Below are 15,266 nucleotides of genomic sequence, written 5' to 3' on the forward strand. Positions count from 1 at the left end.
AATACAAGAAAACTAATTTCAGTGTTTTTGAAAATTCATCCCCTAAGGTGGTGAAAAAGGGGTTGAAAGTTAGTATGGATATCAAAAAAATTTTCGAGTGGTGGACTTGCATCTTTGTATTTAGGAATATTATTAGAAGACAGGAAAATTAATTTCAGCGTTTTGTAAAATTCATCCCCTAACAGGGTTAAAAAGGGGTTGAAATTTTTTATCCATTACAAATGCTTTGAAACTTCTTAGAAAGGCATAATAGCCGATTACAAAAAAAAGTGATTGCAACGTTTTTGGAAATTCAACCCCTAAGGGGGTTAAAAAGGGGATGAAAGTTCGTCTTCGGGTGCAAATTTTATTTTAAGCTAGGAACTTGAAACTTTGTAAAAAAGTATCAAATTCAAATATAAGAAAACTAATTTCAGCGTTTTAGAAAATTCATCCCCCAAGGTGGTGAAAAAGGGGTTGAAAGTTTGTATGGAAATCAAAATTTTTTTCGAGCGCGGGACTTGAATCTTTGTATTTGGGGGTAATAATATTATTAGAAGACAATAAAAGTGATTTCAGCGTTTTGTAAAATTCATCCCCTAACAGGGTTAAAAAGGGGATGAAAATTTGTATGGGGTTAAAGTTTTCTTTTAAGCTAGGCATTTGAAACTTCGTTAAAAGATATATTATTAAAATACAAGAAAACTGATTTCAGCGTTTTTGAAAATTCATCCCCTAAGGTGGTGAAAAAGGGGTTGAAAGTTTGTATGGATATCAAACATTTTTTCGAGTGTGGGACTTGAATCTTTGTATTTAGAAATATTATTAGAAAACAGGAAAAGTAATTTCAGCGTTTTGTAAAATTTATCCCCTAACAGGGTTAAAATGGGGTTGAAAGTTTGAATCCATTACAAATGGTTTTGAAACTTCTTAGAAAAGCATAATAGCCGATTACAAAAAAAAGTAATTGCAACGTTTTTGGAATTTCAACCCCTCAGGGGGTTAAAAAGGGGATGAAAGTTCGTCTGCGGGTGCAAATTTTATTTTAAGCATGGAACTTGAAACTTTGTAAAAACGTTTTAAATTAAAATACAAGAAAACTAATTTCAGCGTTTTTGAAAATTCATCCCCCTAAGGTGGTGAAAAAGGGGTTGAAAGTTTGTATGGATATCAAACATTTTTTCGAGCGCGGGATTTGAATATTTGTATTTGGGGATATTATTAGAAGACAATAAAAAGTGATTTCAGCAATTTGTAAAATTCATCCCCTAACGGTTAAAATGGGGTTCAAAGTTTGAATCCATTACAAATGCTTTGAAACTACTTAGAAAGACATAATAGCCGATTACAAAAAAAAAGTTAAAGCAACGTTTTTTGGAAATTCAACCCCTAAGGGGGTTAAAAAGGGGATGAAAGTTCGTCTTGGGGTGTAAATTTAATTTTAAGCTAGGAACTTGAACTTTTTGCAAAAAAAAGGTATTAAATTAAAAAACATGAAAACTAATTCAAGTATTTTTGAAAATCATCCCCCAAGGTGGTGAGAAAGGGGTTGAAAGTTTGTATGGAGATCAGATAATTTGTGAGTGCGGAACTTGAATCTTTGTATAAGGGCATTATGAGAATACAAGAAAAGTAATTTCAGCAACCAACATCAAAATCCACTTGACTTAAAACTTCATACAACTAGCTAAAAAATAAAAGTACTTAATGTCAACATTGCTTGGATATGAAAATTATAGGTACTAAAGATGTAAAAGTTGAAGATAAAATTCCACGCGGACGAAGTCGCGGGCAACAGCTAGTTGCAGATAATTATTATTCTGCATGCAATTATGTATATTAATTCAGAGTCTACTGTGAAAATCTAAATGCCGTCATTTGTGTCTCCTTATTGCACGAATGTGCAAAAAAGGCAGATAACCAAATTCGATTTTCTCGGTAGGCCCTCTTCCCTCTAATTCAGATGATATTTAGTTTTTTTTATTAAATAGAACCATAAACGTAATGAATAACAAACTTATTAATATTAATAATATTTAGTTATGTACGATGTGTGAAGCGCTTAAACGGGAGGGTGGGTTTAGCGGATGGGTTATGGCTTATGGCAATGTAACTTAGCGGGCGAGGGTAGTATCAAATAAAAGATCCAGCAACTGTCACATTATGCTATATTCTTAGTGCCGATAAACATGATCGTAAAACAAACCACATATCACAGTCCGCTAAACAATAAACTCCGAAATCAAGTAAAGAAGCAATGGTACAGCCTTGGAATATATTCGCTACTATATAGAATCTTTGTCTATTAAAAAACTATATTTTGGTGGCCTGAGACAGACTGCAATCGGCTTAATCTAAATCTGGTCAACGGTATTTCATTTGTACAAAACAATAACTTATTTACGCAAATAACATATTTACAATTAATCTTAAAATACGCAAAATTGCACACGTTCCATCAAACTTTTGATCCAGTCAAAATAAATATTGCTGATAAATTAATAAAAATGTGTAAAAAAAGTTTTGAAATTACATAAATTATGCATTCAGTCAACGATTAGGTCTAACTACATTAACGGTCTTCACATTCGATCCGTTCGCCGCTATGATGTGTAAGCGGGATACCGCTATAGCGCCGTCTCGCTCACACACCGTAGTGGCGTGCGGGTCATCAGTGTGATAACCGCGTAATGATGTACACGGCTTACGCGATATAACATTTAACAAAGTCAACAATCGACACGACACAAGCGACAACACGACATCAGTCGACAAATTAAACTATCATTTCTTTTGTGATGTTTTCAGGAAAAATGTATCATAATATCCTCAATCGCATCACATGGGAATAATGCCTTATCACAACCGACAATAAGTTACCGTTTGAAAACGGCACATTTGTCCTATTATGGTCAGTTTTATTGTTTATAGCCGTGGATAAGACTCGCGCCATGGACTGACAAGTTTGAGAGTGATTAGGTTTATCCCCAACGATATACCATAAAAATGCGACTAATAGGCGCGCTGGATTATGGGCTCTACAGACGAAGCAATTTAACTGACAAATCTTATCAATCTGTTAAAAGGCATTTCTGATCGCAAGAGATGAAACAAGTGCAGTCAGATTGTTACGTCTGAGACCTCAAAATCAAATAAACATATATATCTATTAGATGTTTAATTTGCCGACACAAATATTCACATCTCCGGCTTTCCACGCTACCTCGGTTAGGCTTATTTTCTAAAGATCTATCTTCTACGCGCGTTTTACCCTCTTAAAACTAGAGGCATCTGCTAGAGAGAAAGTAATATAGTTAGTTTACTACCTAACTGAAGCAAGCAAGACGGATTGAAATCCGCGCAAAAAACCATTTCGAACCTCACTAATGTAATAAAACGCGCGTAAAAATTCCATTCTTAGAAAAAATGCTAACTTTATACATCCGTACTTTCGAGCTCTCAAAGGGACGGATGCTTACACGATAAACTTAAAGCGCTATTACACTACACGATAAATTGGATCCCGATTTTTTGAGTATCGCGCAGAAAAGTCTCTGGACTATTGGCCAAGGGAACTACCATACACATATTTTTGTCCTGTTCATACAAAGGACAAATGGGATTCGCTATCCCTTTCACGCGTACGTACAATTTAGGCCGTTTCGCCTAAACTAGTTATGTACATCTACAATTTGCTATGAAAACGCTCAATTCAAGTTTCGGTTTAGGGTTTTGTTAATGCCATTTTAAAATCATCTCATGTATTGGGAATAGTATAATTCAGAATATGACAAATTTTCAATTGAAAAAAAAAATCTAACAACGTTCTCATATCAAACTGCCAAAAAGCTGAACTCAAACTTGCGCCTAGCACAAGAGAAATTGAAAGGCCTTACCGCGAAAAACTAAAATCTGTTTTTTTTTACCTGCCTCTCTATCGCACGAATATGTCAGAGCAGTGTTTCTTAACCTGTGGTCCGCGGACCCCTGGGGGTCCGCGAGTATATGTACGGGGGTCCGCCGCAGTCTCACCTATTCTCACCGGTCTCAAATGTATTGCTGATTTTTTTATATTCAAGTAGTAGTATTCAAGTAGTTTATTTGCATTCAGTTAGTTTATTATTAAGGGGTCCTTGGACTTGTGCTTGATTTCCTAGGGGTCCGTGGATGGAAAAAGGTTAAGAACCGCTGTGTTAGAGCGATAGTGAGCGGTAGGTCCTTAGAATACAGCTCGATGTCGTCGAATTTTATTAGAATACTATTGGAAGCGATATTTCTAAGTATTATTACGTATATCAACGGTGAAGTTAAAGAAATATTGACAGCAAAAAATACGCTCGCAGGTAAAATAAATACGGGTATATTGACAGCAAAAAATACGCTCACAGGCAAAATAAATACGGGTCGTTTTGATAGAAATTTCTTTTCAAAATCGACCATTTTTATTACGCTTGTTTGTACTGCTGTAAACCTTCAGTCTCAGTAATTAACACTAACACACAAGCACTGTAAAAAGTTTTTGCTGTCAACTGAGTGGAGTGCAATAGCGAATTTGACTAACTACTGTATAATATTGTGTAGCATATGCATTTCCACTTTAAAACTTTACAGGTCAATATTTAACGTGTCGAAAGCTTACTGTTACATTCACCGAAATATTTTTTAATAAAAAAGCTACAGCATAACGTCCCTTGCGGCTAAATGGTCGTAAATATACGTTAAGGTACTATCTCTTAGGAATAATTTGTATTTTCTCCGAGGCATCTATTCGTCATTGCCTATATAATTTAAAGCATACCCTATCATTTCTCTAGCATTTATTTACAAAAAAATACATTTATGTCGCAGTTACACAAACCAATTTCGATCTGATTTGATGAAAGAGACAATATGGTTTGATTTAATATTTTCTTACAAGTTGCGTCGAAAACGACGCGTAACTTAGTTGTACCTAGTTAAGATTGTCTCATCTCATGATAAGCAAAATTGGATCGAAATACGGATTGTGTCTAACACCTTTAACCTATTTAAAAATAAGTTCGTGCGAATTCACATCGCGAACTGTCAAACAAAATAAATAATTAAAATAAAGGATTCCGCTAAGAAATCTATATGTCTATGCATATGAATTGTGCCATAAAATTGATAATAAATATACATTCAAATTGCTACAAAGCAAATAACTTTAGTCTAAGATATCATATTGCGAATAATTCGATTTAGGTCCATTAGACAATGAATAAAAATAATTAATAATAATGCAAGTATAATTTATACATGTTTCGACTGATTATTTGATTAAATGTCAATAATATCTGCCTATAAAACTTAGGCAATTTCATAATAAAGTCGTTCTAGCAACTGAGTTTTGTGTTTCATTTTCATAATTTTAATACAAACCGTCCCTACCTTATCAGCATAAATATTTAACATTGGTATGTTAGAATTTTAACTATTGGTATGTTTGGCATCATTTTGATTTACATTTGTGTATATGTTGAAATAGGGTGAAACTTGTTAGGAATCGAATTTACGTTGCGGGGCAGAGGTCTCTAATTCTTACTACTTTTTAGTAGAAATAGGTTAAGATGTTTCATTTTATATATTATACGTATTCATATCGACAAAGAGAATAGAGTGTATAGAGAATTATTGTCATGGTAAATTATGAAGCCACAGTATATCTACTACCGATTTTCGTCAGAAGATTGGAACTTTTAGAACGCCATCTGACTTTGATCCTTATTTTTTCACTGATATTTTTTAATTTGTTAAATATTAAAAAATTACATCATCTACTCGGGACTAGGTCAAAGGTACGGCGTTATCGTTCGAAAAGATTGCACCACACCTTTGGCCCAGTTTAAACAAATTTAACACATATCAGGGAAAGAATAAGGATTAAATTCAAACGGCGTTCTAAAAGTTTTAACCTTCGGTAGAAAGATGGCAGTAATTTACTGCGGCTACATAATTTACCACGACAATCCTTCTCTATTTCAAATCATCCTCGACACCGATGTAAAAATGATGGCCCGCTTAGTCTCAAAGCGGGGAGGAGGCGGGGACCGGGCCTACTTTTCAGTAGAAATGTTTTCGTAATTCATACCAATGTGAAATCGTACAACCTCCCGGGTTCAGTTGATGGCCTGCTCGGTCATCTGCAGGCACAGCGCGTCGAGGCTGGAGTAGTCGTCTTTGGGCGCGGGGCGGAGCAGCGCGGCGGCGGCGGCGGGCGGGAAGGGCGGGTACGAGTGCGACTTGGGCCGCGGCGGGGGGGGGTGGGGGAGGGGGGAGGGGGAGGGGGCAGCCAGGGGCGGGGGGCGCGCGGGTAGTGCGGCCCGGCGCGCCAGCTGCAACCAAAAATTAATATTTAAAGTAGTCGTTCCCTGACCATTGGTGATCCCCGGGAGAATCTGACGTGGTTTACTGATGTGTAAACCGAACGATCCGATAAGTAGTTGACGTCATCCGACGTAGGTATGTATTAAATTTGAAACGGTCGGTAACTACGAAGCTTGTCGAGTGGCCCTAGCTGAGGCTCGAAATCAATAGTACATTATTGTCGAGGCTCGGAAGTAGCTACTTGCAGGCTGAGGATTCGTTTTAAACGGACGACCTTGGGAGTCCGTTTAATTGAATCCGAAGCCAGCAAGTAGCCTTCCAGCCGAGTCATATATAGTGCTTTTCTCAAAAATGGTGCAAGAAATATAAATATCATAGAAATATTTTACAAAAGCAACATTCTTACGTATATATTTTCACAGAACAAAGCCCTTAGCGCCTTTTTATTTATTTTTTTAATAAAAAAATAGAAGTGTATTTTTCTGCCGAAAATACGCCAACCTATTTGAGACAGCTAAATAGTCGCGGTACTAATCATCTGTTTGGCTGTTTAATGGGCCTGTGCCTTCATTTGATATGGCCATTTCAACTTTTAAAAAGTTTGGAACTCTACAAATAATGGAATTTGTATGCAACATTGCAGTCCTAAAATCGAGACTGCAATGTTTTTAACTTTTTAATTTTTGACTGACCATAAACTCCGCGCTTCGCGACCTATTTTTTAGATGGCAAAGTCGACTTTGCCGTCCATTTTTGAGAAAAAAGCTTTATTATATCACTATTGTATACAATACTTTTTCTACGAGTTAACTAAAACGAAACTTCTTCCTGCTATAAAACCTAAATAATTAAACAAAACTATCTCAGTCAGTAGATACAAAAATAACACAAAAGACATCAACGCACTTCTTATCAATCAAATAACAGCGCGTTGATGTCTTTTGTTCTATTCTTTGACGACTTGTTCATCATTGATCGAATTTCTTACTAGTGAATAAAACGTTTCGTAAAAAATCATTATAGTTCAATCGGGAGCCCATAGTGAAAAGTATACAACTACAGTTTCGTTTACGAAGTCTTACTTTAATCATTAAAGTCAACAAGTAGAAAAATAAGCACAATATTATTTACCCCAAACATGAATGCCATATCAAATAATACAGGCACAAGTAGCTTACCGCGGCTTGGGCGCTCGCCGGGGCGGCTGGTCGCCGACGTGGCGGTAGAAGGTGCGCGGCGGCAGGCGGTGCCGCAGCCGCCGCAGCGCCGCCTGCAGGGGGGCGGCGCGGAACGACCCGTGGTGGAGCGCCTGCGAGTGTAAGTAATCAAAATCAAAATCGTTTATTGATACAATGAATCTTATCATTAACAATTATTATTTTTAACTTAATTATAATCATTAACAAAAAAAAACTAGCTTCACGAAGTAATAAACTGTTTACCTACTATTGCTGCTTGAAAATAAAGGCTAAATAAATGAAGGAATGAAGCATAAATAAATCCACTAGGCTCCATGAAAAATGTTACGCGAATGTAAAACTACTACTTAAATATTAATATGGCTCACGGTAGTTTAAATTCGATTAAATGCCACATACCTTTTCGACAAGCCAACAATGTAACGACATGGGGTCTCGCTGTTCATCGTCATCTATGTCTCGCATCGGCACTGTGGTTTCTGGGATACATGTTGATGCTGAAACAAATAAACATACATGATAACTAAATACTTTCACGAAATACCTGTTAACAAAATTTCGATTTAACCCGGTACAACCTCAGTCTTCCATACACTGACTATCTGCTTCGGTAGAGGTGACTCCAAGGGCTCAACAACACTTATTCGAGTCATTCTAGAGCTCTTGCGGCGGCCCCGGGCGCACCACTCATCAGTTCTAAGGACCAATTTAACCCGGTAGGCCCTCAGTCTCCAATACACTATGTATCTGCTCAGGTAGAGATGACTCTGGATGCTATCTGTCATTCTACGGCTCTTGCGGCGGCCCCGGGCACTCCACCGATCAGTACTAAAGACCATGCTACTTCAGATCCAGTGTTACACGTTATTAAACGTACCTGTCTCCAAAACACTGACTATTTGGGCCGGTAGAGGTGACTCCGGAGGCATAGGGCTCAACAACACTTGTCTGAGTCGCTCTAGGGCTCTCGCGGCGGCTTGGGGCGCTCCGCTGGTGAGCTCGGCGGCCACTCCGTCTAGTATGGCGGGTCGTTCGTGGAGTTTGTTTATGGAGAGCAAAAGCTTGTGGCGAGCGCCTTTTGTTACACCTGAAAAAAAATAAAAGTGTCTGAGTCACATATAAAATAGAATATGATAAACTTCTTCTTTTTTGAAGAATTTTCGAAAGTTTTGTCTTCAACTCTAAAGAAAAAAATTTATTGATTGTGTAAGATGATTTGTTTCCAGGAAATAAAAAATAAAATTTGTTAAAGTTTGTGCGGAAAGAGAAGAATCGTGGAATGTAAGGTGGCCCATCATTTCACGGCTCTTCTCTTTCCACACATACTCTAGTAACCATTCAATTAATAACATTTACTAGCCACGGTTTTACTCACTTTAAAAGACTCTTTTAAGATTCTTTAGAAAAACTCAAAGATTTTATTTACAGAATATAAAATTTCCTTCTAAAGACAAAGTATTTTTATAGACGTGTTTCAGTCAACTTTAGAATCGTCAGATAATTTTATCACAATAATTAAAAAAGGAAAATAAGGGAATTAAAATCCCATGCCATATAATTCTTGATCAATTAAATTCGCGTAGTACCTAAGATACGAGTATCAAAACAAGTATAACCGTGATCACTATTAAATAACCATGTTACGACTTTTTATTATCAAAATGACTAATGATATTATGATAAGATTCCAATTAAAAACAAAGACCAAACATTATTTTGATATTGTATAATATTCTGATAAGTGGGAATTCTGCAGTAGAAAAAACTGGACACTTTCTAGAGAATTTACCAAACAGTGACCAATTTTAATTGCTTCTAAATGTTGTTTCTATAAAGACTAAAAAGTTAGACAACTCTCTCATAATTATCATATTTATGTGTCTATGATTCAAATATTATATTAGAAATCACCTTCATTTTTTATTAATATTGCTTTTAACATGGAGTTTAGGGGATTTCTCTTTCATACAACCATATTACAATTCTTATTTAAAAACATTGATGAAAATACACAGCAAAGGCATTATTTTATGGAACGAAGCTATGGTTTTATATTTCATATATTGGGGCATTCCACGAGACTGGCGCTTACATAACGCTTTTGCCTTGTATGGCAGCTACCTCAATAAAATACGTGAATCTCGAGAATATACTGCCAATTTGTTAGCCAAGTCATGAAATATTACCTGACCCAATATTGCTTATTCAGCATTTCCAGAAGTATTAGAAGAATTGCGTTATGTAAGCGACAGTCTCGTGGAATGCCCCTATTAAAATGACAGTTTTATTGGCCAATTCACTGACTTATGTATCAATTTTACTACATAATTAGTTTGACAACTTGAGTCACGCAACTTATTTCAGTATCTGTGAAAGGGTATAAAATAATTAAAAATACTCACCTAATTTCTCCAAATACTCTTCATCCATGGCCATCATCTGCTCATAGCTGATGTTAGTAAACAACCACACATACTTATGTAGCCTCAAGCTCTTTAACCACTGAGCCACCGTCAACATCCCCGGAAACTCTGTAAACTTATTCGACCTCAAATCATCAAGTCTTGTCTCACTCCCCGTCGTCCCATACATTATGATAGGCCTTATTCCTAAACTATGTTCACTCGATAAAGAAAAACTTCTAGGTTTCTGAACGAACGGTTCATCTGCTAAATTTTCAGCGGACGAAGACATGTGTATGAAGTTTGTTGAAGGTGGGGTTAAGCTGCTTGATCTTTGGGATTTTGGCTGCGATATGCAAGCGTCGAAGTTTAGCTTGTCTCCTTCTAAACTTATGTCTACATCTCGTCCGTTCTTTGAGAAGGATTCTTGTAGTAAATCTGTAGAGAAAGTCAATTCTATGGGGTCGGTGAGGTGTCTATAGTCGACATTTTTGCCGATGGTGCGTCGGAAGGTGGAGGCGCCCCATATGTTGTGTTCGGGGAGGCTCGGCTGTTGCCAAACTGAGTCAGGTCGGGCGCCGGACATGTGATTTTCTAGGTAGCGGAGCCATTGTGTTAGGGTTCTGAAATTAAAAGTTAATAGGATTCAGCCTGCTAAAGGGCTTAGCGTATTTGTCTTAACAAGAGTATTTTCGGCTTGACGCATTTTGATTTTAGTGTAATTATTTTTATGGTACTTAGATAACCGGATAATGTATTTTCTACTTCTCGCTTTTTACGAGGGAACTAAAAGCGATTATCGCCCCGCTCTACGTGGCGTGATATTATTACTTTTGTACAGTTTGACATCTAGCTAGACTTCAATAGATAGGTACTATACCTCTGATCCATAGCTGTGAGCGCAGGATGCACCAACAAATATCTTAACAACTGTAAGCACAGTTCAGGAAACCGTCGCGAGTCCACACACCGCTGCACCAGCCGCGGCGCCGCCGACACGTAGAGGTCCTTGGCGGCCGCGTTGTCTGTCCGCAGGAGCGGGAGTAGCGTCAGCAGACGACGGAGACATTCGCCTGCAATGCAATTGCAATTATAATAATTGTCAGAGCGAGCGAGAATCGCGAGCGAAGCATCTTCAGTTCAGTTTGACGTTTGGGACAGAATGCTTTCATATGTCTGTGTGGCTGTTCTCCTCTACAGATCGCATTTCTCAACCGATGCTAATGAAATTTTGTGAGTGAACCAGGCCGGCTTACTGTTTTCTTTACCTTCAATGTTTGTGATTTAAAACCATATGCATTTTTGCATACAACTCTCAAATCATAAAAAAATTAGTGACCAAGAATGATGCAATATTTGCATCTAGACTTGCAAACAATTTACATCTGTAATGGTCGGTAATTAGTAGCAAGACAAGGAAACAATAATTTTGATGATGTCACCCTGAAGACATTATGAAAGAGTCCTGAGTTATCAGCATTTAATCATAATTATAGGTAATGTTTTACTTGTTGCAACTTATTTATTTGTGAAAATAGTATGTAGTAAGTTCCCTAACATAAGTAAGTATCCACTTTTCTCTTACTACTAGGATGGCAATGTGGGTAACCACCCACAGTACAACCATAAAACTTTTACTGTACATGTTGTTCAACAACATTTTTAGGTCATTTTTTTTTTTTTTTTTTTTTCTGCATGGGTTTACTCATGGCCACAGACTAGCCGAGGCGTAGACGTGGCCTACGATGGAGCGAGCTCGCCCAGAAGGTGCCTGTTCACTCTTGATTTGAAGGTTGCCGGGTTATAAGAGCACGGAAATATAGACGCCGGCAAGGAATTCCATTCCTTGGCAGTGCGCATAAGGAAAGTAGAAGCAAAGCGCTTAGTGCGAATTGGCGGAATATCTACCAAGTAAGGATGGAAACCGGCCGTGCGTCTAAAAGTCCGATGGTAGAATGGGGACGGTGGAATGAGCTCGTGTAGCTCTTGGGCACACTCCCCGAAGTGCAACCTGTTTTTGAAACCTTTATACCTACCTAATTACTTTTTGACAAAAGTATTGTCAAATAATATATAGGTGAGGTGTGTAATCCACTATGACTATAATTTTGGTGTCAAAGTTAAATGGAATCCAATTAGATTCCTATAAAGCCAAAAGTCATGATTTATAATAACCAAAATACAAGTATTTATTCAGACAAACTTAATTTGTGCCATGATAAAGCTAATGATACACTACAGTGTAGTGTAATGACTCGACTGTCAATCTCTACTATATACTATTATAAATGCATAAGTAACTCTGTCTGTCTGTAACCTCTTCACGCTTAAATCACTGAACTGATTCTGATGAAATTTGGTATGTAGATAGCTTGAGGCCCAGGGAAGGACATACGGTAGATTTTTATCAATCTTCATCATAATTATTCCAAACAGACAGAAACGAGTCTTCCGAGCAAGCCTTATACTTTACTAAACAAAAACAAGTTATCTTTTGCTTGGTAACAACACATTGGAATTAAGAAAGAATGGCCAATTGCAGTGTGTGAGTCATACAGGAAATGAATAATAATATGTATACATGAAAGTACAAAAATAAACTTAAAATTGCATTTAGAGGATTGACTTTGATCAAAGTAAAGCTCAGAATATCTTAAATTTCATACTTTACATGCTTATAGTATCCATCCATCTGTTTTGGCAGAGCGACCCCACAAATATAAGATAAGAAGCTTTTTTAAAGATGAGTAATACAATCAAAAATATTACTAATCGACACCCTGTATGTTTTAAGATACATAAGGAATCAAAATACATACCAGAATTATTGTTTAATTTCCACGAAACATTATCAGTGAGGGTAGCTCAACATGGTAATATCAAATCCATCTAAAGAAGAGGAACTAGGTAACAGGTGAGAGCATTAACTATACTAATCTCACTAATATATAAAAGATTATAAAAGGGCAGAGACATCGCATTTGATTCAGTAACAACACCCACTGAAAATGAGTGGGCTGATATTCAAATTTCGCCGTTGCGTTTCTCGACTTACCCTCATCTTCGTCATCATCAAGTAGCCCGGCGAGGACCGTCTCGTCATTAGCGTCCCTCTCGAGTCTCTCGTCAGGCCCGTGGTCTCTTAGAGCTGCGTCCACAGCCCTCTGGAGGAGCCTCAGCCCCGGCACGGGCACTCGCCGCGCCAAAGCGCAGGCGACCACCGTCCGCTCGCAGGCGCCCCACTGCTCAAAAACCCCCGCAACGCCGCCCAGTTGCTCGTAAAAAGTGGCGTTCATGTTAACAGCATAGCACGTTAACAAATTTGTTTGTGTTCTACACGTCAAAGGTTCCTGACAGCTGATCGGGCCCGCCGCAACGAGCAGTGGTCAAGACTCGGTCCGGACGCTGAAGTAGCGAGAATGTCGGTCGGTTTGATACGTTGCACTCGCGTTATATTTGTGTATAAATAACAGGTAGATTGAAAACAATTGTTTTTTTGAGACGGACGGTCGTCTAACTACTAAAATCCAAAATGGCTGACTAGTTGTTGCCATTACAGAAAATTTGTACCGCCAGTCGGGTAAAATATTTAAGGCAATTCGCAAATATTTAGTAATCTCGGTGCTTAAAACAAAGTTTAAAACCAATATTTTACAAGTATTTAAAATATTGTATTTTTTTAATGATTTGTTACTAGTATTGTTTTAGCTTTATGAAAGTACTGTCTTCTGTTTACTATTTGACGATAGATGGCACTAAAATCAAAGGTGACATAATAATAGTACTGCTATCTGACACAAGATGGCGTAGCATGCGTTGTCTAATATTAAACAATATTTACAAGTCTTTAATTTAATCTAAATGCTTCCAGTTATTTATAATTAAAGTGAGTTTATCAACAATGTACAATAAATAAACAATACCTAGCGTTTTTTTTTAACTATGACAGTATACAACGCCTGTACCTAGGTACGTAACCAAACAGTTGAAAGTTACAATATCAAGTAAAGTAGGAACATAATCCTAAAAGCTTCTTTGTATTGGGGATGGGGAAGTCCTAAGTAAATCAACCTTCCAAAAGCAACATAACTGTTTGTTGCTTTTCAAGTGTATTCATTCAAACAATCACTGTCTCGACACTTTTGCAAAAAGGAATTGCGTCTTTACCTTTATTCTTTTTGCTATTTTGTATGAAAATCTTTAAGATCATGCAAATAAGGTTCTGTTTAGCATGTTAAGAACATCAAAGAGGTCTCGAAAGCGGGATAATCCGCAAATTGTACAATATCTTTGTACAATCCGAGACCACCGTGTCGCGTCGCCTATGACAGACAGAAAAAATCTTTCGGAAAGCGGTAGGTAGCTAATCTATACAGGCTCTTACGTATGCATAGATGAACATACTGAAAAGAGCTGAAAAGGCATGAATTCCCGGCGACATATTTTTTAAAGAACGATTAAAATACGCCAACCTGGAACCAGCGTACGATTTTGTTCCGGTCGCGGTGGAAACTGCGGGGCCGTGGTGTTCGGAGGCCAAGAGGTTGATTAGAGACTTGGGGCGGCGTCTACGTGACAGAGGAGGCGATCCCCGTTCAGGCTCCTATCTAGTCCAACAGATATCGCTTGCCATCCAGCGCGGTAATGCCGCTAGCATCTTTGGCACTTTTGGGCTGGGTGGGGGTCGGAATGGGGCTGATAGTGTAAGTAGGATAGTATATTAGTAATATGTTTAGATTTTAAGTTAGGAAATTGCATGTAAATTATTTAAGTAGATTTTAAGATTGACTTTGATTTGTATTTGATGAATTAATAAACTGAATTTTTTAAAGTATTTTTGTTGTGCTGTATTAAGTATAAATACTGCCAAAAATATTTTTTTGGTATGCTTAAAAAACTTTCAATTTGCAAACCCTGCAGACTGTAATCAATCATCATCGTCATTTTTAGCTTAAAAATAATCTAACTGCTGATTATATACACCCACCGGACATAGCCCACCGGATTAGCAAGCTGAAGTGGCAATGGGCAGGCCACATTGCGCGCAGAGAATGGCCGATGGTGTCGAAAAGTGCTCGAGTGGAGACCACGGACTAGCAAGCGCAGCGTAGGACGTCCACCCACAAGATGGACAGACGACCTTGTTAAGGCAGCCGGAAGACCTAGATGCGTGTCGCATCCAACCGGTACGAATGGAGGTCCAAGGGGGAGGCCTATGTCCAGCAGCGGACGTCTTATGGCTGAGATGATGATGATGATGATGATGATTATATACCAATTAGCTCAGTACCACCAATTAGTACAGTCAGCTGCAGAGAGGTGGTCCTGCAAACAAATTTTT

General features: G+C 37.8%; 1 protein-coding gene across 1 annotated transcript; it reads right to left on the reverse strand.

Moving 5' to 3' along the window:
• Positions 1 to 2,130: 2,130 nt before the first annotated feature.
• LOC134671477 (protein Smaug) lies at positions 2,131 to 13,500 on the reverse strand. The gene is given in 8 exon segments (XM_063529343.1): positions 2,131 to 6,287; positions 6,290 to 6,332; positions 7,503 to 7,633; positions 7,923 to 8,020; positions 8,401 to 8,610; positions 9,926 to 10,548; positions 10,806 to 10,998; positions 12,981 to 13,500. Coding segments are annotated over 8 exon segments (1,710 nt in total). The 5' UTR covers positions 13,222 to 13,500; the 3' UTR covers positions 2,131 to 6,116.
• Between the last annotated feature and the right edge of the window lie 1,766 nt (positions 13,501 to 15,266).

Source organism: Cydia fagiglandana, chromosome 15, assembly GCF_963556715.1.
Source record: "Cydia fagiglandana chromosome 15, ilCydFagi1.1, whole genome shotgun sequence".
In the NCBI taxonomy this organism is placed as follows: domain Eukaryota; kingdom Metazoa; phylum Arthropoda; class Insecta; order Lepidoptera; family Tortricidae; genus Cydia; species Cydia fagiglandana.